This window comes from Sipha flava, unplaced genomic scaffold, assembly GCF_003268045.1.
Source record: "Sipha flava isolate LNK unplaced genomic scaffold, YSA_version1 118_pilon_pilon, whole genome shotgun sequence".
Lineage (NCBI taxonomy): Eukaryota > Metazoa > Arthropoda > Insecta > Hemiptera > Aphididae > Sipha > Sipha flava.
Genome location: NW_020271743.1, coordinates 531,259 through 559,103, shown reverse-complemented (window position 1 = coordinate 559,103; position 27,845 = coordinate 531,259). Strand labels below are relative to the sequence as shown.

The 27,845-nt window shown below is 36.0% G+C and overlaps 3 protein-coding genes across 10 annotated transcripts in view; 1 reads left to right on the top strand and 2 right to left on the bottom strand.

The window, feature by feature from the left end:
- Window positions 1-9: 9 nt before the first annotated feature.
- Window positions 10-18,902, top strand: LOC112693816 (transmembrane protein 14C). Of its 6 annotated transcripts, none has more exons than XM_025569056.1 (4): window positions 282-470; window positions 4,867-4,966; window positions 5,161-5,350; window positions 8,441-8,783. In XM_025569056.1, exons 2-4 carry the CDS (start codon window positions 4,891-4,893, stop codon window positions 8,502-8,504), a joined length of 330 nt encoding a protein of 109 aa, XP_025424841.1. In that variant the 5' UTR covers window positions 282-470; window positions 4,867-4,890; the 3' UTR covers window positions 8,505-8,783. The 6 variants fall into 6 exon arrangements, with proteins under 6 accessions (XP_025424836.1, XP_025424835.1, XP_025424841.1 ...); XM_025569053.1 differs by having other exon boundaries at window positions 283-470; window positions 4,732-4,966; XM_025569052.1 differs by lacking the exon at window positions 282-470 and adding an exon at window positions 4,573-4,662 and having other exon boundaries at window positions 4,732-4,966.
- Window positions 2,807-4,610, bottom strand: LOC112693815 (glutamate--cysteine ligase regulatory subunit). 2 transcript variants are annotated; one of them, XM_025569049.1, is made up of 6 exons: window positions 4,519-4,610; window positions 4,209-4,332; window positions 3,918-4,110; window positions 3,666-3,859; window positions 3,456-3,570; window positions 2,807-3,000 (listed from the first exon to the last, which is right to left on the bottom strand). In XM_025569049.1, the coding sequence occupies exons 2-6, from the start codon at window positions 4,314-4,316 to the stop codon at window positions 2,843-2,845; spliced, it is 768 nt and encodes a 255-aa protein (XP_025424834.1). In that variant the 5' UTR covers window positions 4,317-4,332; window positions 4,519-4,610; the 3' UTR covers window positions 2,807-2,842. The 2 variants fall into 2 exon arrangements, with proteins under 2 accessions (XP_025424834.1, XP_025424833.1); XM_025569048.1 differs by having other exon boundaries at window positions 4,515-4,604.
- LOC112693813 (A disintegrin and metalloproteinase with thrombospondin motifs 1) overlaps window positions 8,945-27,845 on the bottom strand; it is a 53,804-nt gene continuing 34,903 nt past the window's right edge. Inside the window, exons 6-17 of one of the 2 annotated variants that reach the window (XM_025569046.1) lie at window positions 19,349-19,577; window positions 19,154-19,271; window positions 18,909-19,038; window positions 17,993-18,135; window positions 17,751-17,803; window positions 16,218-16,344; window positions 15,886-16,050; window positions 13,839-13,965; window positions 13,669-13,773; window positions 12,997-13,148; window positions 11,357-11,754; window positions 8,945-9,932 (exon numbers count right to left, since the gene is read on the bottom strand). In XM_025569046.1, the coding sequence (XP_025424831.1) occupies window positions 9,730-9,932; window positions 11,357-11,754; window positions 12,997-13,148; window positions 13,669-13,773; window positions 13,839-13,965; window positions 15,886-16,050; window positions 16,218-16,344; window positions 17,751-17,803; window positions 17,993-18,135; window positions 18,909-19,038; window positions 19,154-19,271; window positions 19,349-19,577 (1,950 nt within the window). In that variant the 3' untranslated portion in view covers window positions 8,945-9,729. Of the gene's footprint in view, window positions 9,933-11,356; window positions 11,755-12,996; window positions 13,149-13,668; window positions 13,774-13,838; window positions 13,966-15,885; window positions 16,051-16,217; window positions 16,345-17,343; window positions 17,400-17,750; window positions 17,804-17,992; window positions 18,136-18,908; window positions 19,039-19,153; window positions 19,272-19,348; window positions 19,578-27,845 lie in introns of both variants that reach the window. The other variant, XM_025569045.1, reaches the window with a different exon arrangement.

Sequence of the window (27,845 nt, the reverse complement as noted above, 5' to 3'; positions counted from 1 at the left end):
ACAAAGAATGTTTGTGAAATATGCCGTTTACTGTCATGAAATAATTAATTGAAAAATCGATTAAAATCTTGAATAATTAACGAAATCAACTTTCTAGCCATTTATATGTAAAGTTTGAATAATTATTTTGAAATATAAAAAAAATTTTCTTATCCATCGTTATTATCAGCCTTGAACGGTGAAACATGGCAACCGCCAATGTTTTTTACTTATCGCGCCAAAAATAAGAATTTTTGATAATACCCGGTTTTCGTATAATAATTTTGATAAAACCAATTTGATTATTTTCCAGTCTGTCGTTAAAGATTCAAAGCGTTACATTTTTTTTTCTCGATCGAAAGTGTTTGGTGGTGTTGAACGTTTCTCATCTCAAGTGATTACTGTACTTCATCTGAACAATATATTTCACGATATCGAGGGTGTTCTATACAATAAAATATAAAGTGGAATAAACACGCAAGACATCTTAAGTAAGTACTCATGACTTACCTATATTCAAAGTGTAGTCTGCTCATATTATGTAACATTTGTTTAATGTTTTTAAACGGAAAACTCACGATTGAGACAATATATAATTGTGTGCATATGATCATGTTATTTTGTCTGTTAAAATATGTCAAATGCCACATACTTAATCAATTTATAACATGAATAAGCCCATCTTAATATTATTTACATTGTGAAGATTTATAAAACTTTTGTTTTTATTTAATAGTCCCGGATATTCAGAGCAGGTCCTTAGGGTGAAGCAAGGCCTGATGCTTTTTTATCATACTATAGATGTTACATTGAAAATAAAATAATTTATTAAATTTATAGTAATTTTAAATAGTTGTTGCAAGGCTTAATTTGATCAGGTGCTTGAATTCGACACAGTGGATATTATACTACTAAAAAAATGTATTTCTCTGATCAGTTCATATATAGGTTAGGTTAATTCAACGATACGTGATAAATTGTTGAAATGTTCTTTGATATTATGTAATAACAAATAGCAATCAATGATTTAGGTTAGGGTGGTCCAACCTTAGGTAGTTGCCACGCCAATTTTCTACTTTCTTAAAAACACTAAGCGATGTCACCAAAAAATAAATAAATATTATTATCCAGTAAAACCTGCAATCAATAATCGTTACCTAATAATGATTATAATAATATTAATAATGACTTACATGATTTCCCACCACAAAAAATCGGGTTCGCTGTAGCTGTTATAAAAATACTATACCTACATATGTATGTAGTAAGCCAAAGTTAATGATGGTTTTGGACGTTACTCATTGCATGTATACCTACGTTTTATAGTAAACAATATTAAAAGGATACAATCATATAATGATTTTGTTATAATATTATTGTGACTTTTTTTTAATATAAGTTTTCTATGGTGGAGGGCCAAAATAAAAGGCTTTGAAGGCCACGGTTCGGACCACCTTTATTTAGGTATTATAGATACTATATTTGCTGATTTATTTACACTAACATTATTAGTTTTAACTTCTTTTTAGTCTAAAATGAATACTTATTATTTGAAAACTATTGGCCTTGGGCATGCTGTGTATTATTAAGTTTTTCATAAAGTCATGCCTGTTTTAATTATTTTAGATAATATAGATATATATATTGTAAGTGTTTATTTAATGTTTATACTTTAATAACTGTTGTCGAAAAAATTGAAATTATTTTTAGAGCATAATTTAATATAAAATACTTTATGTGTAAAAAGTACTTAATCCTAACATTTTTATTTTTTAAATTTTTTTTTTGTAAACTACTAGGTCAAATTAATTAAAATAAGTATGTGTGTAATAATCTTAGTTTTATTAATAAAATAATCACGTATAAGTATAGTTAGTAATACTATATCTAAAATTCTATAAACTATAATGTTAGTTTTAACAAATTCATATGGGTATTAATTATGTTTCATATATTTTACTGTGGATATTAAATTAACACGCTATTAAGCATATTTTTTAATGTTAATTGTATTAATAATGTTTTTTATTAATTTATCAATTATTTATATATGCATTTTGTAGCATTAAATGCACACAGGTATAATGTAATCATTAGTCAAATACAAAAATTGAATGTGTTACATTGTTCAATATAAAATTAAGGTTAAACAAAATGTTTTAATATATTATTGACCAAGAAGTATACATAGTGCCAACACTATCAATAAAAACATTTATCACATAGGTATGCTTTTGTGAATATAACAGCAATATTATAAATTAGTTAAACATTCAAAAGTTAATGAAGGCATTCTTCAGTTATTCGAATAAAATATATTTTATATGTAACTTTAAGAAATAGTTTGAATTTAAGTAATTAACCTACTAAAATTTTATTTTGTTTAATTATTCAATTACAGTGAAATCTGTTATATTTTTAAATTATTTATTATTATTCTTTATTTTAATTACTGGAGAAATTAAATGAAAGTTTTTAAACACTTATAACCTTAAAATATTTTAACAAAATCTTAATTTTGAAAGAAAATTTTTATAGTTTTTCAATAACTAACATTTCTTATTAAAATGTATATTACATATTTTATTGTGTATAAAATATATTTATTATTTAATATAACCATTTAAATATTAACAATTGTTTAATAATTACATAATTTACCTAAGTATATAACCATCACTTATTTCACAAAGTTACAAATAATTATATTCAAACTTAAAATGCCTTCTTTACAAAAATAAAAGAATAAATAAAATAATTTAGTTTGTCCGAAGAAAAAATATAAAATATATTCTTTTTATTAAAAAATTAAAAAAGAAAAAAGTTGTATATATTGTATGATTTACCATCTTGTACATTTATTCTATCTTTTAAGACACACAACATACCCTTTACTTGCTAATACTCCTCTACATTTAACATGTGTTAAATATCTTATCATCCATTCAAGTTTTGGTACTTTTTGTTTTAGTTCAGTTTGTTCTCCAAAAACTTCAGCCAAGCAAGATTGGGGTAAAATTTCTAAAAAATAAAATGCATGTATAAATAAATATGTATATAATATGATTAATATAAAATTATAGGTGAAGCATGATAAAATTATTTTAAAAATTGATAATTATAATTGGCAATTAGATATTTTGTATATTTTATAATTCAAGAAGTGTAAAATAATGATGAAATAATTTTAGACAAAATATACTTTCAAGGAAAATTAGGCAATGTTTAACATATTAGATTAAATCTACATTTCTATATTTGTAGAGTAATAATAACTCAAACTTGCATACTAATATATAATTTTGTGTATTTAGTTAAAAAATATACTTTGGATAAAAATATGAATGCTTTAATTCGTATAAAATTATTTTTTAATTCTTATTATGTTATATAGCAATAAAGGAATTTAACAAACACAGCGTTATTATACAATATATATATATATATATATATATATATAAACTGAATGTGCATACCTTTTGAATCATTGTGTGTTAACAGCTGAATTTCATTATCTTTAGTGAATTCTTGTAGAGCTTCTGGTACAACACAACAAGAATTCAAATTTATTTGAATAATTGTTGGCTTGATCTAAGGTTAAACAATTAATCCATGATTTTTATATAGAAATAATAACATTTATTTATCTAACAATACATTATCAATATCAAATAAAATAAACTTACAATTGAGTTATTGTAGAGAGCAATGAATAAATCTGTGGCAATGTCACTCACTCCTATACGTGTAATTTTTTTTTTGTTAACATATCCTTCAAGCACAGTCCATAGAGTTAACAAATCAGCTAATTTAGTATCTTTACCGTGATTTAATGTTAAAATCACTGAATCAATTACCTCTTCATTTAATTCTTTAAAAACTAAAACAAGAATGTTCTTAAGTATAAAGTATAAGTAGATAACAAATTTATGTGTTACGGGTTTTTAATGAATCATTTAAGACATCCACTTCATTTGTGGTTAAAAATATTTTAACACTTGTTTTGAGTGCTAAATACTCTTCTTCATTGTCATTATTGTAACATTCTTCACATTTTAAATGTATAGTTTTTTCATGTAATGCAAATGATGATGGACACTTTGACAAGCATATATTCAAACATTCAACTACCTAAAGTTAGTATCAAAGAAAATAAATTCCATGCTTATACATATTATTTCTTCGAAAACAGAGTGTTGACTCTGATAAAATATTTAAAAATGTCTTACCTCTTCAGTTGCATTTTGACCAGCTTTTTGTGTCAACTCATTAGTGTTTAACACATTGCCAGTGTGAATATATATTTTTGAAACAGTTTTAGGAATATTGTATGGCATGGTAATTCTCTGTCAACTGTGTAAAATATTATAATATAAAATAATTAACTTATGTATATATGTGTATATATATATATATATATATTAATAACTAAATTTTGTAAATGGAAAGTTGAGCAAAAAGTACGATTTGATTCTTGTAGAGTGTAGGTTAGACATGCACGACATAATCAATTTGAATAAGAAATTAATGATTACCTACTTGTCCTATATACGAATATATTGTGCGTTATCAATTTCAAGGTCAAATACCGTAGGTCCGTCTAATCACGTCATCATTTATCATTTATTATGGATACTATTTATCATTTTTAGTTTTTTATAAGATGGAATCCGCATTGTGTTGGTAAGTGCGCCACACAAAAAAACCAATTAATTAATAACGACAATTAATACGATTTTTTTTATTGATAAGATTAATAGCACACGGAATAACGAGTAAGGATAATAGTGAATGTATGAAGTAAAACTATTTAAGAACCTGTTACGCTACATCCACTTGGTTATCATCTGACATCAATTAGAAATTTAACAAGATTTAATTCACTAGGTACACGAGTACCCACTGTTTACAATGACTGTCGATTATATCGGATTTGCGTATGCTGCAACAGTAGCTGCAGGAGGTATCATCGGTTATGCAAAAGCAGGTATGATGTACTCATTTGTATATCATAATAATATAATCTCTGAGTATAGTTGAACTTTGATAATTATAAATCTGGCTGTAAAATATCATTCGGTATATTACGTTATAATATCTACAGGTTTTTTTTTTTAGTTCTACTGTATTCTGTATACTTGAATAATTTATGCTAAAAATAAAACAGTATTTTACTTATAGCTAGTATTCCGAGTTTATCAGCTGGCTTAGTATTTGGATCATTACTTGGATATGGTGCATATCAAACCACAAAAAACCCCAATAACTTGGCACTATCATTAGGTACAAGTGCAGTTTTAGGAGGAATAATGGGAATTCGATTTATTAACACTGGAAAAGTTATGCCAGCAGGCATTTTATCAATTTTAAGGTAAATTCAATATGAGTATTAAATTAAATGGTAATATTATTTTTGTTGCCTTATTATATATTATTATATTTGATTTCTATTTTGAATAAAATGATAAACTATGTTTTTATTTTTATGAATATTAATTTAAATTTTTATTAACCCTGTATTCAAGACCATAATATTTTTCAATGATAACATCAATATTTTCATATTTAAATAATACATTTTTTTAAACCACTTGCATTTTGAAGTTAGAATTTATTGTTTAATTTAAATTTATTTTATCTTTAGATAAATATTTGTATAAATAAATTATTCAAATAGAAATTGTATTGCTATATTTAGTCATTACTCATAAGAAATTAGATTAAACTTATTACAAAATATTTATCAATTTTAATTCTTTTAATTTTATCTAAATATTATCAATTTGCAGAATTTTCGTAATTAGTAAACGATTATTTAGGGAGTATGATTAATTTTAAAATGTTGCACTATCAACAAAAAAAATTTAAAATGATATAATTATTTTACAAATGTAAGATACCTTATAAATATAATTAAAGAAAATTTAGAAAACTGTTTACCTTTTTACCATGAAAGATAGTGGAAGAAATATCATCATTATTATTTTGTAATGTTTTGTTATTCTATACAGGTTTAATTAAATTGTACCAAAGTGCTTTGTTTCTCTATTAAAAACTATATTTATTTGAATGAATTATATAATATACCAATAATTATGTAAGATATAATAGATATGTATACTATTAAAACTTAATAACACTTTACTTAATAGATATATAATAACTTGCTTGTTAAGAATAGTATTGAGATTTAAGATTATGTATTTTACTAAAACCTAAAACAAGATTATAACACTGCAAATAAGTAACAGGCTGTGTAATAGTTTTGAGGCTTGGAAAATAATATTGAAAAATACTTATATTAATTGATTTGATTTATTTAATGCTTTTATTTTCTTATTTATATCCATAGGTATAATATAAAATTGCAATGTCTCAGATCATATTTTAATATATGATACTTAAGTTAATATATTTATATTTGTGTTTTTTTTTTTTTTACTTGTTATGTTGAAAAAATATATATATAATTTATTTAACACTATAATTTGTACATTTAAATTTTTAAAATTTGAATGTTTAATTAATTAAATTTTTTCAATTAACATCAAATGTTATTTGAATTTCAGGGTTTTGAAAATTATTATAATTTTTCATTTTTCATTGGTTTGGCAGTTTTTAAGTTATAAACTATTAAATCAAATCAAAATTAACTCATATATTTTTTCTAATTCTATCGGTGTAAACATTTAAATTAATTGATTCGTGAAAACCACTTATCTATATAGTAAAATAATATTGTCTAAAGTTATTATATTACTTTATATTACGGACTACGCTGGGTGTTTTCAACTATTCCAAAAATATAAATATAACAGCTCAATCACTTGCGCAATTTCCAATAGAAAATAGGGGGAGGGGCTAAGTTAAAATAAGAGTTCAATTTTTTTTTAGAGGCGGCAAAATTTGATTTTACCTTGTGCATTATTTTTGTTTGGGTCAGCCCTGCATGTTACAGATAGTTTTTAGATAGCAGATAGATTTTGTTGAAGAAGATTGGAGTGAATATTATATGTGCATATTAAGAATTTATGAGTTCAATTAATGTGCAACCTTTGTTGAAACTGAGTGGGTGCATGCTTCTGCTTAGAATACACTTTGCTGAAATGAATGAATATTTTAAACTTTTATGTGATGTTTGTTATATCCCTAATTTCTGAAAATTATAAGAAATTATTATATAATGACTGGTTATTATATAGCATATGCTAATTATAAGGCATCATGGTAGAATTTATTTCTTGTGTAGGAGTTCCAGTTGATTTTTATATGCTTGTATGTTATTCATTATGAATATTATTTTTGTTAGCAACTTTTAGGCTAATGCAAAAAAAAAAAAAAATGTTATTTAAATGTCAAATAATATCATTATTTTAAATAAAATTTTTAACTTTGTCCTCAAAATTATATAACATACTGTTTTGGCTATCAGAAAAATAAAGATTTTTTATCACTATATTGAATTAATAGAAATGAATGAAAGTGGAACAAATGTACACTTTTCACATTTTTTTAATAAACATATAACAAAAATTTGATATGAAAAAATAATAGGAGACACTTTTCAATTAATAAGAGGAAATTTATATTATGGCAAATTATGAGTGCATAGGGTTTACTGATTTGTTTTCCATACTCTGTATTTATCATTTTGAAAATTTCCTCATCTACGATGAGATAGGTTTTTTAGGTATAGTAATTGAAAATATTTGATTTCTTTAATGCTTGATTGGTTAGATAACTCAGATTTTGATAGATTATGTTTTACAACATTGTTGTTGATTATTAACATAATCATGACTCATAATTGGTGAATATGAAATTAAACAAATGTACACTTTGTACTTGGAGCAATAATTAATTATATTAAAATTTGATATATGAGCTAAAATTAGTTTAATTTCAACCAATAGTGATAAATTATATTTTAACTTTATAAAATTAAATGTTATACTAGAATTAAAAATTAAATTATTAAATGTTAAATATTAATTATGCATTATACTGAGAGAATCGTTTTACATACTTACACATTTTTTAATAAAATTCAATTTTGCTGAATTATTTTAAGAATAATATAGTGTTGAATTCGGAATTTGATTAATTATAATTTATAGTGTTTCAATGAAATAGTTAAAACTTATTGATTATCGGTTCATATTGAAATTAAAAATAAAACTATTTGTTGTTCACTGTTACTATATTTATAGTTATTATCATAGGAAATGTATTAGAAATAAAATAAAAAAGTGAGTTAATGTTATAGGATTTGAAACTAAAGCTTAATATAGAAAATAAAAATTAATTAATTAATTTATTTATTTATTCTTTAATTGATATTATTTCATTTTTCCAATTTTTCCATTATTTTGGTTTTTATCATGGTTTTTTTTTCAGTTTATTAATAATTATTATTAATATATCAAAGATGTATAGTTAATTATCATAATTATTTTTGTAGTTTGGCGATGGTTGTCAGACTTGGTGCAAGACAAGTTATTGTTTGGACTACAAAAAACGAGTAAACAATCCTGGAGAAAATGCTGAAGCACTACAAACATCACTTCAAAACAATACACAACAAGAGCAAAATATTTTACCTAATGAATTAATAAAAAACAGCAATGCAAATGATTGATAGCCATTGCTATCAATACGGCTACAGAAGTTGTTTTGAATATTTTCTTCAATTCGTTCCTCCAGGATTGTGTTAAAGTTCTTAGTCAATAATTTTCCATATTATGTTGTTATAATTGTGGAAAGGTTTTAATTTTTGGTGGTGTGGACTTATTTTAGTATTTAATTTCTATATTTGTATCATTTGTATAAAAACATTCTTAACTAAATAAAAACTTAAATACACATTTATCTTATTTGTCATATATTTTTGTATGTACATTTTTGTTACTTAATAATTAAACTAAACAACGCCTTAATCAGTTAAATATATAATATTATAGGCAGATTTTGCATTTACCTAATTAATTGTAATTAATAATACAATAAACAAAAATATAATTTTGAATCACATAATTGTCGTGGTTTCAAAATCTTTTTTAGTCCAGTTTTATCCTAGAGTTTTCAAGGAACAATCTAATCGGATAAAAAAAGATTCCAAAACACGAAAACGTAATGTACAAGCTTATCACAATGTAAAATATTTAAATCGATATATTATTCTTGGACAATGGTTTTACAAATTGGTTTCTTTGTCGAGTGCAACCATAATAAATAATAATAAAAAAAAAAAATTCACATATACACAAAATGATATAGATTTGAGTATGTTTTGAAAAATGTGTACACACGTAACATTATATTGGTAGGAGGTACATTGCTTGCGTACTCTACGTATATACATATACAACAACAATGAAGCAGTGATTTTTGTTAAAAAAAATGTTTGTTCATCCCTTAAAGAGTACAATAAATCGATTGTCTAACGAGTACACATACATAACGAGGCATAAATAATAATTATAATAATAATAATAATAATAATAATAGATTAATCTCACAGAGATTGTATTGTATATTATTATTTTTTATTTTTTTTTTTTTTGTTTTTTAAATCGTAAATTATATGTGTTAGGTAGGTATATTAATCATATCGTTTATCCGTCGGATAGAGCCGTGTTTTCGAGCGTTGGGGTGGTGTGCGCGGTGGTGGTGGTGGTGGTGGTGGTGGTTGTGGTTGTGCGAACGACCAGGACGACCGATCAGCTTTGCTCGTGATCGGGCTGCGACGATTCAGCCGTACTGCAACTGCAGCGGTGACGGCAAACCGCCCGCGGCCGAAGCCGCTCCGTGGCACACGTACTTGACCGCGGCGCAACAGTTCTCCCGGATGTACGGGTTCGAGCACTGCGCCGCGCCGTACCTGGTCAGGTAATCGTAACAGGAAACGGCTCCCAGCATGTCCACGGCTCCGGCTTTGTCCACGCACTCGTCAGCTGCGAACACGACACAACGTCACCACGTGAACATCATCTACCGGGTCCGAGCATGCAATTATGTGGGGTGTATACCGCGAGCGTCCAGTGCACGTTTTCGCTTTTCTTCCCCCCCCCCGCCCTGCCCAAACCGTGACCGTATAAACGCTAATCAGTAAGTCTTATCCCGCCGAGTCTCCTCGAGTGTGTGTACCCGTCGTGATATCTCCCAGCTAATCGAACCGTGTTCTTTTTTTTTTTTCATTCTTCCCGCCACTCACGAGGACACTACACGGACATTCGTTTGAATTTTCGCGCGAACAGCTTTTGTTTTATTATTTTGCGGAAGTTCGTCGCTCCGCAAATGTTTGCCACTCGTTAACCTCATGATTTTCAACACGTTTACGGAAAACGAAACGAGATGATATCGAGATCGTCATGGTAACGACAATGGACAGGTTGATACGATAACAATTTCGGAAGAACAACTAGCAAGTTTTTTTAAAATATTACGATCAAGCAAGTTATTAATAGTCCCGTGTGTCGTAAAAACAGTGTTCGTATGCTCGTGGGACTATTATCGCGAACGGATCGTGATTAGCGGTTTCCCCCAAGTCGGAACAAACTGTAGCGTAACGGTTTTTTTTGAAATATTATTATTATTATTATTATTTTTTTTTTTAATGGTATAATTTTATTCGCAGCCCGTTCGGCTCTTCGAAAAATTAAAAATCGTGGTACCGGGAGCGTCATAACCCGGACGCCCGCGATATGCTCATGTTAGGCGGTGCAGCACTTGGTTAATGGTGATTAAAGCGGTCGTACCGGCAGCAGCAGCTGTAGCAGAAGTGGTTGCGCCGGTACGCAGCAGGTGTATTAGTGCGTTTCGCGATACGACGCGGAGCTGTTAGGATAAAAAATATGTACACGCGTTATGTTACAGCGATGATTTTGCAACAGAAAATCAAAAACTATGCGCGTATGACGTAAAAGCGCGCGTTAAATGTTGTGTTTTGTATTTTTTTAATATTTTTTTGCCAAACATGCGGTTATTTTTCTTTCCGACATTATACGGTTATTGGCGCGCGTGTCTTACATTAGTATGTTATGTTGTGCGATCGCGATTCAATGGTAAACGGTAAAATGTGTATGAATGTACAGGTGTGCGATTAGAGCAATGTTATGGTTACAATATACCGAGATTACATTTTTACATTGTTGTTATTATTGTTATGGGCACGTCGCGTGTGTTCGCATGATGGTATACGGCGGTCCACGTGGAATGCGTTTTTGTCCGCATTTAGTTCATATTATATTTATGCGCAGCCGTCGCTTTAGTACATATAGTGGTAAAGACAATGAAGTGGTGTTGAACCTCGATGACCGAATATGCACATGATTTATGCGTGTTTAAGACGGGCGTTCGAACCCGCGGTAGTACTCACCGTGTGGACCGTTATTGTTGTTGTTGTTGTTGGACAACAAATGTGGTCGACCGACTGTTTTCAACTCTTGCGGCCCCGTGTGATAGTATTTGTTTTTAAGCAAAAGTGCCAGTGGGTCTTCGTTTTGGTTGTTGTTGTTGTTGTTGTTGTTGTTATTGTTGTTACCGAGTAGTTGTTGTTTAAGTTGGTGTTGCTGCAATTGCAGCTGTTCCAGTTGAAGTTTGTACGAGTGTCGTGCGTCGTTATATGTCTCGGTGGTAGTGGTCACCTGCGGCGGTGCCGGTTGTTGATAAGGGTTCAGTGGTAACGCGTACGAGTTTAGTCGGGGGTGGTTATTACGTGTATTGGTGGTGGCGATCGACTTCTGGGTCGTCCTCCAGTAGTCATTCCACACGGACCTAAAACGCCGTCAAATTCAGTAACATTTAGTGATCCACTACTCAACTGGCGCAATGTGTATTGTACGTGTACGAACGAGCGCAGGAACGGTTTTGACGTGAGACGAGGGATCGTGTACTGAGTCGCGTTGACGATAGGTTTCACCGTTTGGTTTGATTGGACCAATCATGCGAAATAAACGTGATACGACGTGAAGACCGAACTGGAGATTTCAGGTTCACGTGACGAAACAAAACGGAGACGGAAAGATGTGTCAAGATGTGTGGAGTGTCTACGTAGAAGACTAGGTGTGCACCGTGTTTCTGGGAAGTAACATCAAGCAGGTCAACAGGAGATCACAGATTGAGACTGTTCGAACGGTGGGGTACGAGGAAGAAGAGAATAAGCGGTCGTGAAGATTAAGGATAGGAGGCGAAGACAGAAGAATAGAAGGTTTAGCGTGATTTGTCGTGTGTGAAATCGATACGTTCGTAGATGGAGGGTCAGGAGAGATGGTGATGAATAAGAAAATACGTTGATGCTTGTATCACTTAAGTATTGCTGTTTTTCGGCGACACATTTCAACGCCCACGAGTAATCTCTTTTCATTCTTAATACAAATTATAATAGTGCCTACTATATTTACAAAAAGTGAACGGACATGACGTAAAATCAGACGCGTCTCAACCGACGGGCACGTGTTTTCGGTGGAGGTCGGGGCTGTCGGTCCGAAAACGCACCGCATCTTTGAAACGCGTAAGATGACACGTGTATGCACCGGCGACGCCTGGGCGGATCGCATTCCTAATCGCACCAACTTGTTATCGGCCTTGTCTAATCGGCCGCGGAAGCTTTAGCGAAGTCGAATTCATTCGAACTTTGAAACGTGTTCATCGTCGTCGGGTTGAAATTTATCGTGTGGTATCACGTTTGATCGCGTTTAAACATTGTTTCTTGTGACACCGCTCAACGTAGCTTTCCGCGAGTTGGTACTTAGTCGGATTGAACAAAGCCCTTCGGGTGGGTGGAAAACGAAAAGGAAACCGAAGAATGCTTGTCTCGGCCCAAGCGTCGCCCGTTGGATCGTCCGTCGATCTACCGTACACTGTGCATTCGGCGTGCGCTTATATACGGGTAAACCGATGCCCGGTGTAGGCGGTGCCGTGGTATGTGCGTACCCAAAGACGATCGGACACCGTTCGGCGTCATGCCGACGTATTATACCTACCGCGTTGGTTGGTATGCGACGGGTTAATTTTTACCTTTGTGTCGTCACGTTAGGAGACAAATACTGAGGCCAGTCTTGAGTCGCTTCGCCCTCGTCCCCGGACCGGCGCAGGTAGGCCGGAGTGTTTTGCGAGAAATCCGGTATTATGTTCTCGTGTTCCGTTATGCACTTGCCGTTGGTGCAGTGCTGAAAGATAAATCACGACCATCGTTTACATAAAATCCTTTGTAACGCGTTGCTACGACGCATGATATTATGCTGTTGGTGCAAAAAGGCCGTCCCGAAGATGAAAATCAAGGGGTGAATAATATGAAAAATGCCGACTACAATTTTTTACTCAATGTATGTAGTATACTACATACATTAATTATAATTAACTATATGTAGTTGTATTTTTACTTTTTAACATGTATATATGTGTCAGTGTCGCACATTCTTAAAATTGACAATTTAATTATAAATAAAATAATATTTTATATTGTATAATAAGTAGTTCTTTAAATTTTATTCGTGTATACACTGTATTACGAAATGTATAATATTTGTTTTTCGTAAGTAAAATTAGGTCCTTCTAGGCTATAATGAAACTAGTCCGACTGCCGACTGGTGTTTTTGTTGTTGGGGGGGGGAGACCCTCCCTTAAGACCCCCTTCGGGACGAATCTGTTGGTGCGTTTAACCCAACGCCTTTTGACTGTGGTACTCACTTGTCCGTCTCCGCAAGGCGACCCTTCGGCTGCGGGTCTGTAAGCGACGCAATAGCCCGATCCCGCGTCGAAGCAGAACAACTGAGCGCACACCCTGTCGTCTTTCTGCGAGGGAAGAAAAAAGAAATCGTTATTTTTTTTCGTCACGTTAGGTTCGGTTAATAACTCACGAAACAAGCGCTAGTCCCTCGGTCCTTCCGGCACTGAGCGTCCAGAGTCAATAGTTTTCCCGGCAACATCCTCGGCAAAGACTCATCTTCGTGCGGCGAATTGAACAGACAAGTAGCTGTGTCACCGCTGCAAAGGGTAAAACAACAACAATTTGTATTGTAATATGTATTTACGTTAAACGGCTCAAGGAGATAGTTATCATGCATTTCGTACGACGCTTGTTCCAAAAGTACTATTTTACAGCAAGGAATTCATGTTGGGTAAAACACGATTGCGTACGTTCGTTATCGGAGATACCTTTTTATGCTACACGATTCCGTACAATTCCCTGATTTTTAACTACACGATTGCGTGCGAAGTTTTAAGCATTGATGCCAGTTTTTATACCGTTATTGGTGTATACCAGATGCCTATACAAGTGAACTTGAAAAAGTTAATAAATACTTTGTGTTTTATCGATTTTATTACCTATGTTTTTTGTTAATGATATCAAATATATCAGATACAACAAAATATCGTTATTTCCGTTATATTGTACGGTATTTTCCGCGTTTCAGTATAAGTAGTAGGTTATAGATGTCGGGGTATTACAAATTAAAGTATTTTCAAATAATTAACTAACATTAATTCCATTAAAATAAGATTTTATTTTTTATTAATTACTTTGCTTTTACTTAGTTATTCTCATTTTATTTATTATTTTCTTATTATTTTTTTTTTTTATGAATTGTTACAGAAATATATTATATATACATTATATTATTACTGTATTACATATATATATATATATATATATATATATATATATATATAATACAGTAAAATTCGTAAATTTGACAACGTTGCATAAAATTTCATACGCAATCGTATTCTACCCTTCATGTTCTGCTTTATTCTGGTTTATTTAACAGTAAACTGATATTAAAGTTGATACAACAGAAATAAGTGGATTGAATATGTTTATAAATAATATTAAACTCGTAATAACAGTATACACATTTACTCGTTCAACGTTATAACATATAAATAATATTATATTGTAACGGATCCTTAAGTGTCAAGTCACAGCAGGCATGTGACCCGTAATAAACTAGTCTGAAGAATAATTACCACAACATAAATATAGTATTGATATATGGTAAATGCACTTAAAACTTTGATGTCGTTTTGTTCACAACAATAATTCAAGAAGTATTTTTGATGACATTAAACGGATTTGTTGGAAATTATTGAGTAATTAACATTGAAAGACACGACAGAGTCGTGTATAGTTTATCCGCGTGACCGGACATTGACGTCATAAAATAATTTTTTTCTATCAACCGTACCCATCGATATTCGACTGCAGTTATAAATTGTAATGAAAAAAAAATCATTAATATCATTCTCATTCAAGTTTCACTCTACAGCTTTATTTCTCGATACTTACAACCGACTGGCTCAAAGTTCACGAATCATGTTCTTTTTATATCGAGAAAAATATTTTTATACTTATTTCAGTAAACGGGTTGTGTCCCGTACATACTAATATTGTATCGGATACTTTGTTCAATCCGTCCGAGCGCTTTGCGTAGCGCAACAATGGAATTGCCAACTCGAACCGTAACACATGTGCCCAGTAGCGAAACGACGTACGCTGTTGCAACTCGTGCCGGTGAGCCGGGTCGTACAAGACTAGACGTACAGTTATGTCAAGACAACACGGCCTTTTGCTCGAGGTTTTAAGACGATTATTTTTATGCACTTCGAATACGATTTGTGGAATATCAAGGACCGACGGTGGTGTAAACTCACTGTGGATACTTTGCCTCTCGTGCATCAGTTTTCCAAGACCCCCCCTTCTCCTCCCTCTCGGAATGTCTTGAACGTCTGACGGGAACACGTTGACATCGTCATGGTTCTACGCGCTGTATCGATATACCGAACCGGAAGAATAATCCTACCCCTTGCACCCAGATAAATGCGCGTGCGACGTGTGTATGGACACGGTTCGTTCGACCGGTCGCCCGCGCGAGAAGCATATTACTATCATCCGTTTGTACAAACTTTAAGAAATGATGGAAAGATGACACGCTGCACGGCGACCATCGGAAACCCTTCTCGGTGTGCCGCAGATCGCTCATGATGTACCCGTCCTCCCAGCGACATTTCTCCGCGCCCGGTCCGCCCAGGTAAGTCGGCGGTGGCGAACCGTCGTGCACCGCGCCCAACCTGAAACGAGAACGGGTGGAAAAAAAAATATTTAAAAAAGAAATTATTTATTATTTCTGTCACGGATCGAAGACGACCACCAGGAATATATAGGTACATAGTCCGTCCGTCGTGGTCGTCGTGCTCGAACCGTTCAGAATATTATCGATCAGTATATGTGTACTCACAGGTGACCGACTTCGTGCGCGGCTACGATGATGCCCGAAAATCCGCCCGTGTCCTCTATGATGGCGACGCTGTTGACTTTCTCAAGACGTTTGTTCACCACGCACGCTCCACCGACGTATGCGAATCCTACACGCGTACACACAAGACGGCGATTAAAAACCAGCGAATACTCGAGGGAAACGTTTGAATTTTGATATTTTACCCGGCCCATAAAGCGAGTGAAAACAGCACCACTTTTGCCCGAGCGATGTTATTTGTTATATATAATTACAATATATTATTATACACATAGGTGTACGTAGATAGCTGATACCGACGCGAACGGATGGCCACGCCTCATCGCTATTATCGAAGTGCAATTATTAACATATTATTATTATTATTGTTATTATTATGTATAATAAATACAAATTTAATACATAATAATACACTATACTATTGTTATACGAACACATTTAAGTGGAAAGCGTGTAACGTTGTTAAATCGTTTTACCTTGTACTCCGGTCCAGCGCAGCTGATTAAGTTAAAAATATAAATATAATATGTATGTTATATACACTCGTACAATTTGTTAGAGAGACATGCAAAAAATTAATGTAAATTTTTTCATTTAGGAAACAAATCACCATAAAGAAAGCTTTGCGTACACCATTAGCTAACTCGTTTCGCAGCAGTATTACCACATGTCACGTTTGCGTGTGAACTGAATGTGTTTGTGTGTGTGTGTGTGTGTGTGTGTGTGTGTATGCGTGTGTGCGTGTGCGCGTGTGTATGTGTCATTCTTTCTCGAAACGATAAAAATCATTTCGATTAGCTGATAGCAATTATATTAAAGATTCGCGATGATTTTCAATGCTGCTATTGTATAATGTATGTAATATTTAAAACAGTGTAAAAGAAGATAATGGTGACCTTAAGTATAAAATGTCCCGGTAATTTCAGAATTTCAGTGCCAGATAGTGAATGAACCAAGATTGTGGTGACCTTTGTTTGCCAAACAAAAATAAACAATTTTACAGTATTTAATTGTAAGTGCAATTTTTGGAAAGGTAAATGAAATGATATCTCGGGGCCGAACAAATTACAAGTGCTCTGATAAATGATTTGGCTTTTCGGGGACATACCTGCGGTACCCCTGTTGCATGTATCGTGTGGGTATTGTCGCCTGCACATGTCTAATCTGAAAATGAAACATTTTATGGTATTTAATCCGTGACGAATTCCTCATCTGGACATAACGTTTCACTCGGTTCGCCAACGTGGTTTAAAACGGTTACGTAGAATATGATAATACCATGTCAGTTTTTATATAATATGTATATAAATAGAGTATTAATGATCTACATCTACACACGTTATAAGAAGCCCCGTTAGGTACCAAAATAATAATGATTATTTATATACTCGGTAACCCAAAATACCAAGAAGGTTGTTTAGTAATGCCTTTTGTAGGCTGAAAATTTGTATATACAAATTCTCCCATATCACAACTATTAAGCATTTTCCCCTCTTATTCTTATTTACCACATACCAGCCGTTCCTTTTGTGCAACGGCCTCCTTTTCGACGTCTGCACATGTCGTACCTAAATGCATTCGTTGCCGATTATAATGACCCGTTACATGTTTATTTGTAATATCACACAAAAACATTTTGTGCCATACTAAATAGATATATACTCAAGATATTTATAAAAAAAAAAAAAAATCAATTAATTGTTTCTGTTTTGTTTGTTTTTCAGTATTTATACCGTTGTCAGGAATCAGCGACTTACTTGGTGACGGCCACGGCGATATCGTACACAGGTAGTCTTCGTTCTTTGAACAGGTACTTTCCCATGTCCGTGAGTGCTGCCGCAGAGTCGATAGCATCTCTACCGACCCTGTTTCTCTCCAAATACGGTGTGGCGTCCCTCGCCTGAAAACCGTACACCGATTGTTATGATATAATATTGTGCGCCGTCGATTTTCTCGTTTCAGCTATCATGGGTTCGAGCGACAAGCAAATCGTTTACAAGTTCATGTCGACGGCCAACAGACCGTTCACTGGCAACGACGTGTTCGCGGGTGTACAACGGCAGGGTATCGGGAAATCGGCCGTGGACAAGGCTCTGGATCAGTTGGTGAAGGAGAACCAGGTCTTTATGAAGTTGAACGGCAAGCAGAAAATTTACTGTGTCGTGCAGCCGGAATCGACTGCGGAAGATCAAAAGGAAATCCAGGCGATCGACGAAGAGTTGATGAAAACTAACCAGGCTCTACGCGAAGTCGAACGCAAGTATAAGCAATCGGAAATCGAAGTGAAAGCCATTCAGGGCACTTGCAGCATCGAAGAGGCGAAACGCAAGGTGGCCGAAATGGAAGAAATCGTCTCCGGACTTAGATCGCAGTTGGATCAGTTGTCGGGACAAAGTGGCAACGTGCCGGAAAAAGAAAGAGAAACGGTGAAGAAGGATTACGAGAAAATAACCAAGGAATACAGGAAACGTAAACGTATGTGCACGGAAATACTGGACTCGATACTGGAAAACTGTCCGAAGTCGAAAAAAGCTCTTTTCGACGAAATCGGAATCGAGACGGACGAGAGCGTCGGTATGCCAAGCTTGTGAGTCGCACCGTACGTCGAGTACTCTTGCACGAAATTATGTTGAAAATATTGTTAAATTATGTTTAAAGTATTTTATAATTTACCCTTGATATTATAATGCCGGCGATGCTTATGCGTATTTTCGGACCCTTGAGCAGCCTGTATCTGAGATCCACGCCGTTCCAGAAGGACACGAAGTATCTTTTTATCTGTACGTTGTCTCCTCCGTGTAACCTTTATACGCATTCAAAATAATTTATTGTTAAAAAGCGCGAAAACAGTTGTTACTCCCTACATTACACGTTTTATAATTTACGAGATTCGTGTTATTTATTATGCACGTTATTACCTATAACCGTCGTAGTCCACGATGACCATTATTTCCGGGTAGATGGCGTACGGCGCTTCCCTCTTGCTGATCGATCTTTTCCGTCTGCTCTTTGGCAACGAATCCGGTTCCATTAGTGCTGCGGGACAGAAACCAACAGAGTTTTGATACCGGGCCAGTTATATTACCCCGTAAACGAACTTCGCGACGCATTACCGTAATCTCCCGCGTTCCGGTCCGTTTCGGGATTCCGCCTGTACACGACGTGCTTGTGATGGGCCACGAACTTTTCGGATTTCAGCGGGAACCCCCGTCTGGACACCTCGTCGTCGCCGTCCCGAACCTCCTGGTCCATGAACATCTCGTCGTCGGGAGAGGACTGAACGTGTCTCCTGTACACGGAAGGAATGGGTTTCACCACCAAGTGTTCGCCTATCGTGCCTTCCTGCGAACGAAATTTAAAATCCGATTCGTAAATCCGACCCGTACCAAAACGTTTGATCTTTAATTATTTTTCCGGGGCCGATGTCGTTTCATCGACAGACGCTGAGCGCGCATGAAATACGTGCAGCGAACGTATAATTGCTAAAATAATTCGTCAACCACGTGCGCGTAATGTACGCGTACGCGCGGAATGAAAAATTTTAACACTCCGACCGGACCTCGCGAGCTTAGCTGTCGAACGGCCAGGTGTGTTGAACTCAAAGTTTTCGGGTTCGCGTGCCGGTATAGGTAATATATCTCCTAACAACGTATACGTTGTACGAACACAATAACGTGCTCCGATCGTGCTCGTGTCTCGTAGTTTTATCGACGTCGAAAGAATGCATTCGTTTTTGTTTTTGTGCTTTCGCGAACGATCGCGCAGCGATGACATCGTGTACTAATGTGAATTCTGGTGTAAATCTATACGCAGGCGTGGATACAAAGGAGGAGGATATGTGGGCTGGTCCCTTCCCCCCCTTAGACATTAGGTTGAACCATATCGGACGTGGGTACTTAAAATATTTAAAAAATTAGACGTAAGTAAGATTTCGTACAAATCACCACACGCAACGAGTTATGGCAATAACTCGCTTTTTTAGCCCCCCCATTTTTTTTCATTTCTAGATCCGTGACTGTCCATACGTAATTCCGACCGCACGCCCGCCGTCGAAGATTTTCCCATTTTCTTTCCTCGTCGCATTGTTTTGTTACGAGACGAGACGTAACATCGACCCTGTACAAGGCGCGGTAGTCAAATCGACCGAACCGATTTCCCTTTCGATCACCGCGCGCGATGCGTTACACTAAAAATAATAATAATCTTCGCGGTGCATTCGGCGTACAATTCGGTTCGTAGGCTTGTGCACGAACACGAAATCCGTGGTCCTCATTGCGTATACTATCGTTTTACCCGAACGATTTTCTGCGATTTGTGGTGCGATCGGTCGTTAATTAATTAGTCAATCGTCATTAGTACCCGGGTATTTATTGTTAATATGTATCACTTGTTAGCCAATTTCGATTAGTTTTTAACGCGTTCGCGAGAAAACCGGTTGCGGATATCGACGCTGCGTTTCGTAGTGTTAATATTAATATTTCATTTCAGCGAGAAAATGTCGTGTTTAATCGCTGTCGCGAAAGTTTATCGACGCGGTAAATAATTTTCAAATCAAGGTGGTCCAGTGACGCGTAGGATTGGGTTGGTATAAAGTTCTCTCTCTACACCGAACAGATTTGTCCTACCATTGTTTATAAAGTTAACAAGGAATAACGTAAATGACGCGTTGTTTTTTTTACGACCATCTATTTCTATTACTTTTCGACCATGCGATTTCGAGTATATTATTTTGTTATTGTGGTTTTTATTCTGTCGTCGTTATTAATAATTCATGTTCGGTTTTGGCAAACTTTCAGAGTAACCCATTAATCTAATCATAATTTTTCTGAAAAAAACTAATTTATTTAATGAAATTCAACCGAACGTGAATTGAAAAAAAAAACTGTTATAAATACGTACTGAAAGGTCTGAAACCAGTGTAAACGGATGCAGTAGAAATTGTAAATTGATCAATAAAAATAAAAACTTGTACAGAACAAAAAAATTAAAAAAATAAATAAAAAAAATACCATTTTTAAATCCAACGATCGAATCGATGCGTGATGTGCATAATTTTCAAGTTAATAATATAACTATCAACGTTCGTCGTTCGAATTCCGAACGTAACAACTGTATTACGAACCACGACGCTGGTAATATTTTATTACGCAACAAGTCGCTTCGGATAGTATGCACCATAGGGACACGTTTCGTTGTAAAGAAACGAAGAAAAAAAAACAACTCGACAACAACATTTAAGTGAATAACATCGTACGGCGCTCACGTTCGTCCGGTCGAAATGATTTAGGTATGATGCACAACGGGCGTGTTGTAAAATTATAATAAACACAGGTATACCTAATAGTTATGATAAAAAATGTGTACGCGCATCGTGTTCGATCAATGAAAATCTGCACATACAGTTGCAGTCGAGAGGATCGCTGCCGTTTGGCTGTGAATTACGGGTCGGTGTTGAGACACAATTTTTACACATACGTATTACCTAAAAGAATGAAAAAAACAAATAAACGGAATAACGGCTCGATTCTACGCGCGGTAGGAGAATAATAATAATAACGATAAACAATACGAAATATAACAACACTATTTTGTGGCAACGTGCTCCTGTGAATGTACGTAACATTCTGAACGCGTATAAACAGGCGCGTTCGCAAGGAGGGGTTTTAGAGGTTCAACCCTCCGTCCCCCGAAGTTCAGGAAAATTATCAATTACGTTTTTATATAGGTGTAAGTATGAAAATGAAAACAACCGGAAACCTCCTAAATATATTTTTTTCGTGCACGCGCCTGTATTTATATACATATAAATCGCGGTCGGGAAGAAAAACGCGAGACGTCATAAACATCCGAATTATTGGAATGAAAACAGAGTTTTCGAGTTGAGGGCGAAACGAAAATAAACGTCGTATTGTACCCGGGACCTGTGTACGTGCGATGCGCGGTGGACAAGTATTACATTTAATTCGCGCATTTAAGTACTACGAACAACGTTCAATAGTAGATAACCGTGGGCGTTTCGAATGAAATCCATGTATAATCGTTATCGCAGAGGTTCCCAACCTTTTTTGACTCACTGCACCCTATAGCCTATGCCCTATAATCTATAGTTTATACTGAATACGCAATACTTATATATCGTATATTTAAATTTATATTTTGTAACTTCGGTTTTATTTAGCATTAATAAACAACAAAGATAAGATAAAGTCACAAGTATTTCACCGTAAATAACTTTAAAACAATTCACATCAAATCGATAGCAATCGAACCAGTATGAAAATTAAAATAGATTGAACATCTCAGTATTACTGTGTAAAAATTATACGTGTTAATAATTAATTCATTAAATTATATTGTATATACCTAATTAATTATATACAATAGATTTTATACTATAGACATAGAGTATAGTTTGTTTTAATACTCACAGTGCTATATTTTTCACGAAGGCGATTAAAAATAAATACATATTTCACATATTTTTGCGGCACCCTAAATTTTATCTCGCGGCACCCTGGTTGGGAACCTGTGTGTTATTGTGTAGATGCGCAGTACCTATTTGTTTCCCGAAAAAAAACCGTATTTATTTATCGATTGTTTACTTCCGTGGCGTAACCCCCGAAAATCGTCGATGCCTCCCCGGGATAGAATATTCTAAAATAAACAGTCCGCGGACTACAGACGGAAACATTTAATTATTGTCACATTTTGTAATAAATGTCACATGGTCCTTGGAATTTCGACCGATTGGTGCTGATGGGCTTTTGGACAATTGGACGGCCAAGAGCAAACGTGGCGAAAAAAGCTCTTTTCGGCAAAAACGTATGTTTCTCGGTGGAAGGTTAGCGGAAACATATCTCTTAACAACGTCACGTGGTAACGCGTGCCTGAGGGGCGGCTTGATCATGAACTTTATGGTTAACGGAATTATCAAAAATGTTGGGGTGGGTGTCATTTTAATAGGTGGGTAAGTCTTGGCAACTGGCAGCGGTAGGTAATATAAAATTGGTAATTCAATAGAAATTCGGTAAATGTCTGTCCCTTTTATGACTTTTTGGTAGGTTGTACAACGGCGCCTTACGATCGGAGCGTTTGTTTGCTGGGAGTCGCGGTGAAAAACAATTAAAATCCCAAAACCGAACGGGCCAACGATAACGCGCGTACCGTACGCGTTTCGATCGTTTTGGCCACGCCAACATATTACGGTACGTTTACGAAACGCACAATCGAGCAATAAATCTCTGAGCAACTACGGGCGAGCGTAACCGAAAAAATAAACGAAAAACACGCAAACGGAACGACTTGCCAGCCCTGTTCCGACCGCTGATGTATCACTACGAATCGTTACCGGTACATCGGTATCGGCGCAGTACGCGTTAAACGCGCCGTCGTGAAATTAATGTTTATGAACGCACGCAGTACGTACGAGGGGGTGGGCAATAGGGGCAGTTGCCCAGGACCCCGCGCTTTAAATTATAGTTAAGGCCCCGCGGTTCTGAATTAACTGAACTTAAAACATTTTATTAATATAAATTATAAGACCCAACATTTTGCCCAGGGCCTTGCGAACTCTAGCACCGTCACTGCGTATAATGGGCGTTCGGCCCGGACGCGTACGGTTTCTTGCAAGAGTTATTGTCCCGGCAAAGCGGCCGTAGGGGATCGTCGAACGACGGCCGGTGGAAGTGGCGATAAACCGCGCGGCGACAACCGGTCCGGCGGTCGCCCTCGTCGCGCGTTAAATCACCGTTCGCGCGCGCGGGCGACGCATTCGCTCCGTTCCCGGGGAATCGAACGCGCGGGCACCGGCCCCGGTTTCACGTGAGCACTCGCGGACGTGGTTACGAGGGACAGTTCGCGACCGTTAATAATAACGCGACGCGGACGCGCGTTTTTGCTGCCCGTTATCTCATTGTTTGCCGTCGACTAACCCGTACGGCTGTTCTTCATTCCCCGGTCGCATGAATCTCCGGCCGACCTATCCGCGATAAAAGCGAAAAAGCGAACACCGCGCGCAATCAACACGCGTATACGCTTGCGCGTTCGATTTCTATCACGGGAGGAGAAGGCAATCGAACTTATACCATATATATTCGTTCGCATACCGTGTGCATTGTTTTTCACCATCAAACCTTTCCGTTTTTATACCTCTCCGGACGAAAATACTAACGACGTTTCCGTCGTCCCGTCGTACTACTACGTTTCGAACACGCGTTGCAATGCTCGCGACGCGCATATTTTCCGTTCTAACCGTTTCGGGAGTGGATTTTATACCTACGTGTACACGATGCATATTTTGTTTACGGTGCGTGTGAACGCGTACGCCGTGAACGATATGTGTGTGTTGTGTACGCGCACGTATCGCACAGCCTAAAATTTCCATGTTTCGAGTTATGGTCGATAGCTATTATTTTTCTCCGCGAAATTCTGTGCCGGCAGAAGTCGCGGTACGACCAACGCGTCCGTATACACGTGCGTGTCGCTGTTGGATTTATTAAATTTTGGCAGTAAAAGAAAAATAATACCGCGCTACGCGTGTTCGCTATTTTTAGTCGCCGCACTCTCGTACCGAGGGCCCGACGACATCGTGTACCGTTAATTATTATCGTTCGTGCGCGAAGCTGTGGGCGTATACGGATGTTCGTCAATGGTAATAATAGCACCGCGGTCGTTGTCGGGTTTCGGTTACCGTCGAGAAGCAGCGAAACAAATAGAACCGGTGTGGCACTCGAACGTAACACTGAAAAGGTGGTGGTTGAATTTCGATAACCGTTGGTTATGGCGGGTTAGTGCTCGAGTGCTTCGAGCGTCGAACAAACATTGTTCGAAAACAACGCGTTTAGAAATACTGATGCGCCGGAAACGTGTTTGCGTACACACACGCTGTAGTAGCAAGTGATCAAACACTCTAGAAACACGCTCGAAAGAATATCAACAAATTGTTGGCCCGACGATGTTCAAAAAACAGTTGTAGCACATCGTTCAAAGAATCGAAAAACAAATATAGACACGTACACGGTCCGCTAACGTTCAGCAACCATAAGACTGCGCGCGTAGTGTTCAATCGGTCCGCGTGGAATCTGTTGGACATCGTAAGCGGACCTGTTGAAGAAGACGTTCGGGGAAAAAAATCGATTTGCAGCGGCAAAGACGTTTGTAGGTTTTTTTTTTTATTATTAATTAAATAAATAAATGGTGATTTCGAGACGTTAGAAAAAAAAAAAATCGTAAGCCGCAAGCGATCGTTGGGTCACAGACGATTCCGGTTTCCAACAGTCGAGCGCTCGTTTTTAACAACGTTTCGGCAGGACTTGGACTGACAACGGCGAGCTCCGTTCGCGTCGACGGTTTCGAATCCTTATCGTTATCGTGCATGCGGTGTAACGTACGTCGAGGCGAACGCTAAACGAGATCGGATCCTCCGGTCTTCGGTCGTCCCACCGCGAAACGCAAGAACGTATCCCGACCGGACGCATCTGCGCGTGTAACACGTTATGCCTATCGTTATATTTTGTGCGCACGCCGAGCACTTACGTTACGATGTAACGACCACGTCCACGTTTTGCGTGAACAATACGCGGGAGACGCGATCGCGTACAACAACCTATGCGATCGCCATGTAGGGAACACAATGTCGCCGCGTACAAGTATATCATTATCCGTATTGTTGCACGAGCGCCCGCGTTTTAACGACCGGCGGCGCCCCGGTGGACGAGACATTTGTTGCGAAAAAAAAAAAAAACCCCTTTTCCCTACCCCTCGGAACGGGCTTATAGCTTATGTTTTTGATTATCAACGTACACGGAGGCGTGTGCTGGCACCGCTCACCTTGTACGGGATATTTTAATTTTTGCCGTACGGTTTCGTTTGATATGAACGCAAGAACACGGGATGGAACGTGAACACGTGAAAAACTTTTGATTTTGCTCCCGGAGGGTGTACAACTGTGTACGTATCATATCCGCGTCCTGGCCTCCCCTCCCCGCACACGTTTTACTGCTTGAATTTCGGTTCATTAGGTCTCCACGAAAACGAACGTTGCCTACTGGCGGTTTGTGACGACCATTGCAATCGAACTGTTTCTTCGATGTCGTACATTTGTAATACTCGTAAATCTGATTCGGACGTAGGGACAAAAAAACAACACGAAAACATCGACTTCCAACAATACTACATTACTGCCGTGTAACTCGTGAATGTTCGTGATTCAAAAAATTTCGACTGATCTCTTCTGAAACGGCTCCGCGACGTACGCAATCGCATCGCGGTCATTGCCGTTGTTTATTTTTATATTTTTTTTTTCTACACGTTCGTTTCTACCCGTCGCACGCCATACGTCTACGGGCTAGCAGTTGTTCGACGGATTCGACGCTCGTGTTTTGTTAACAAATCGGTATCCGATGAAAACTACAAGATATTTAAACGTACTATTGCTTAATAAACGCGTGCATTCGAAACTGGTTGTTGAATCGCCGAATATTTATTATTTTTTAATCAAAGTCAATTACAATAATACTAGTATTATATTATTACAATGTAAAATCGACTGGGGAATGATCGTACAGTATACACGTATAATTATGTTAATTATTTAGATTGTTGTTGATTTATACACGAACGAAACGGGCGGTTATGAAAATATGTAAACAAGACAAGTATTGCTCAATTTCTTTCGGATCAAAGATGTTAATGGGACTTTTACTTCAAAACGGATCATAATACCGGGCGAGACAATGGTTTTATTACGTATATTCTCGCGGGCGAAAAAAAAAACGCATGAGACACAAACACGCGAGAGCGTCGAGAGAAAAAAATTCGCGATATTTTTTTTTTAAAAAATTATTCCAAGTTAAACATTTCAAGGGATATGTATATAATTATTGTACGGGAGGGAAAAAAAATGTTACACTTGAAACGTTAAAACTGTAATAATACCGTCATACCTGTAGCTAAAAAATTCTTCGACGAAAAAATTTATATTTTTTCAATTCAATAGTTATCGTCTGCATACGCATAATTATTATGTTATATTGTTACTCTAACACAGTTATCGAAACACTCATTCGAATTCCTGGCATGTTCGTAGGTAGGGAAATTATGCACGTCATCTACGAATCGAATCAAGCCAGACATAATCCCTTCCCCCCTTGCCAATCGACGAATACTCGCGGAGTGTTCGCATACAACGGTCTTTTTGTTCGATCAATATTATTTCACGATGGCCCTGCGAAAGCGTTCGACTTTGTGGATCACATAATTCGCGTTACGATGGTATCGTAGTGTTTCACTCTTAAACGACGTTTACTCCGAAGGTTACGTAAGCTCTTGTTACACGCCTGTTCGTCCGCCGGTATAATCGTTTCGTGCATCGGCGGCGATACACTGCTCACAGTTCTGTCGGTGCCGTTTATTCTAGCAAATGATTTGACGTCGTTTAACCCGTTTAACACGTGAACCGCGAACGCCGAAAACACCGTTGCTTGTTTTAGTACACATGTTAACGTTTAATGTGCGCTGTTGTTATGTTTGGGCAACGATCACCCGTCAACTTGAAAAACGCACTTGGCTCCGTCATCGTCTCGCGCGTGTCCGATTTTTCGATCGATTTCT

What these genes read in the sequence shown, in the direction of transcription:
- LOC112693815 (XM_025569049.1), bottom strand. Translation starts at nt 4,316, where the DNA reads ATGCCATACAATATTCCTAAAACTGTTTCAAAAATATATATTCACACT. An exon ending in GTCAAAATGCAACTGAAGAG is followed by an intron (nt 4,111 to 4,208) that starts GTAAGACATTTT and finishes TACTAACTTTAG; the next exon opens with GTAGTTGAATGTTTGAATAT. An exon ending in AAATGATTCATTAAAAACCC is followed by an intron (nt 3,860 to 3,917) that starts GTAACACATAAA and finishes TTCTTGTTTTAG; the next exon opens with TTTTTAAAGAATTAAATGAA.
- LOC112693816 (XM_025569051.1), top strand. Translation starts at nt 18,203, where the DNA reads ATGGGTTCGAGCGACAAGCAAATCGTTTACAAGTTCATGTCGACGGCC.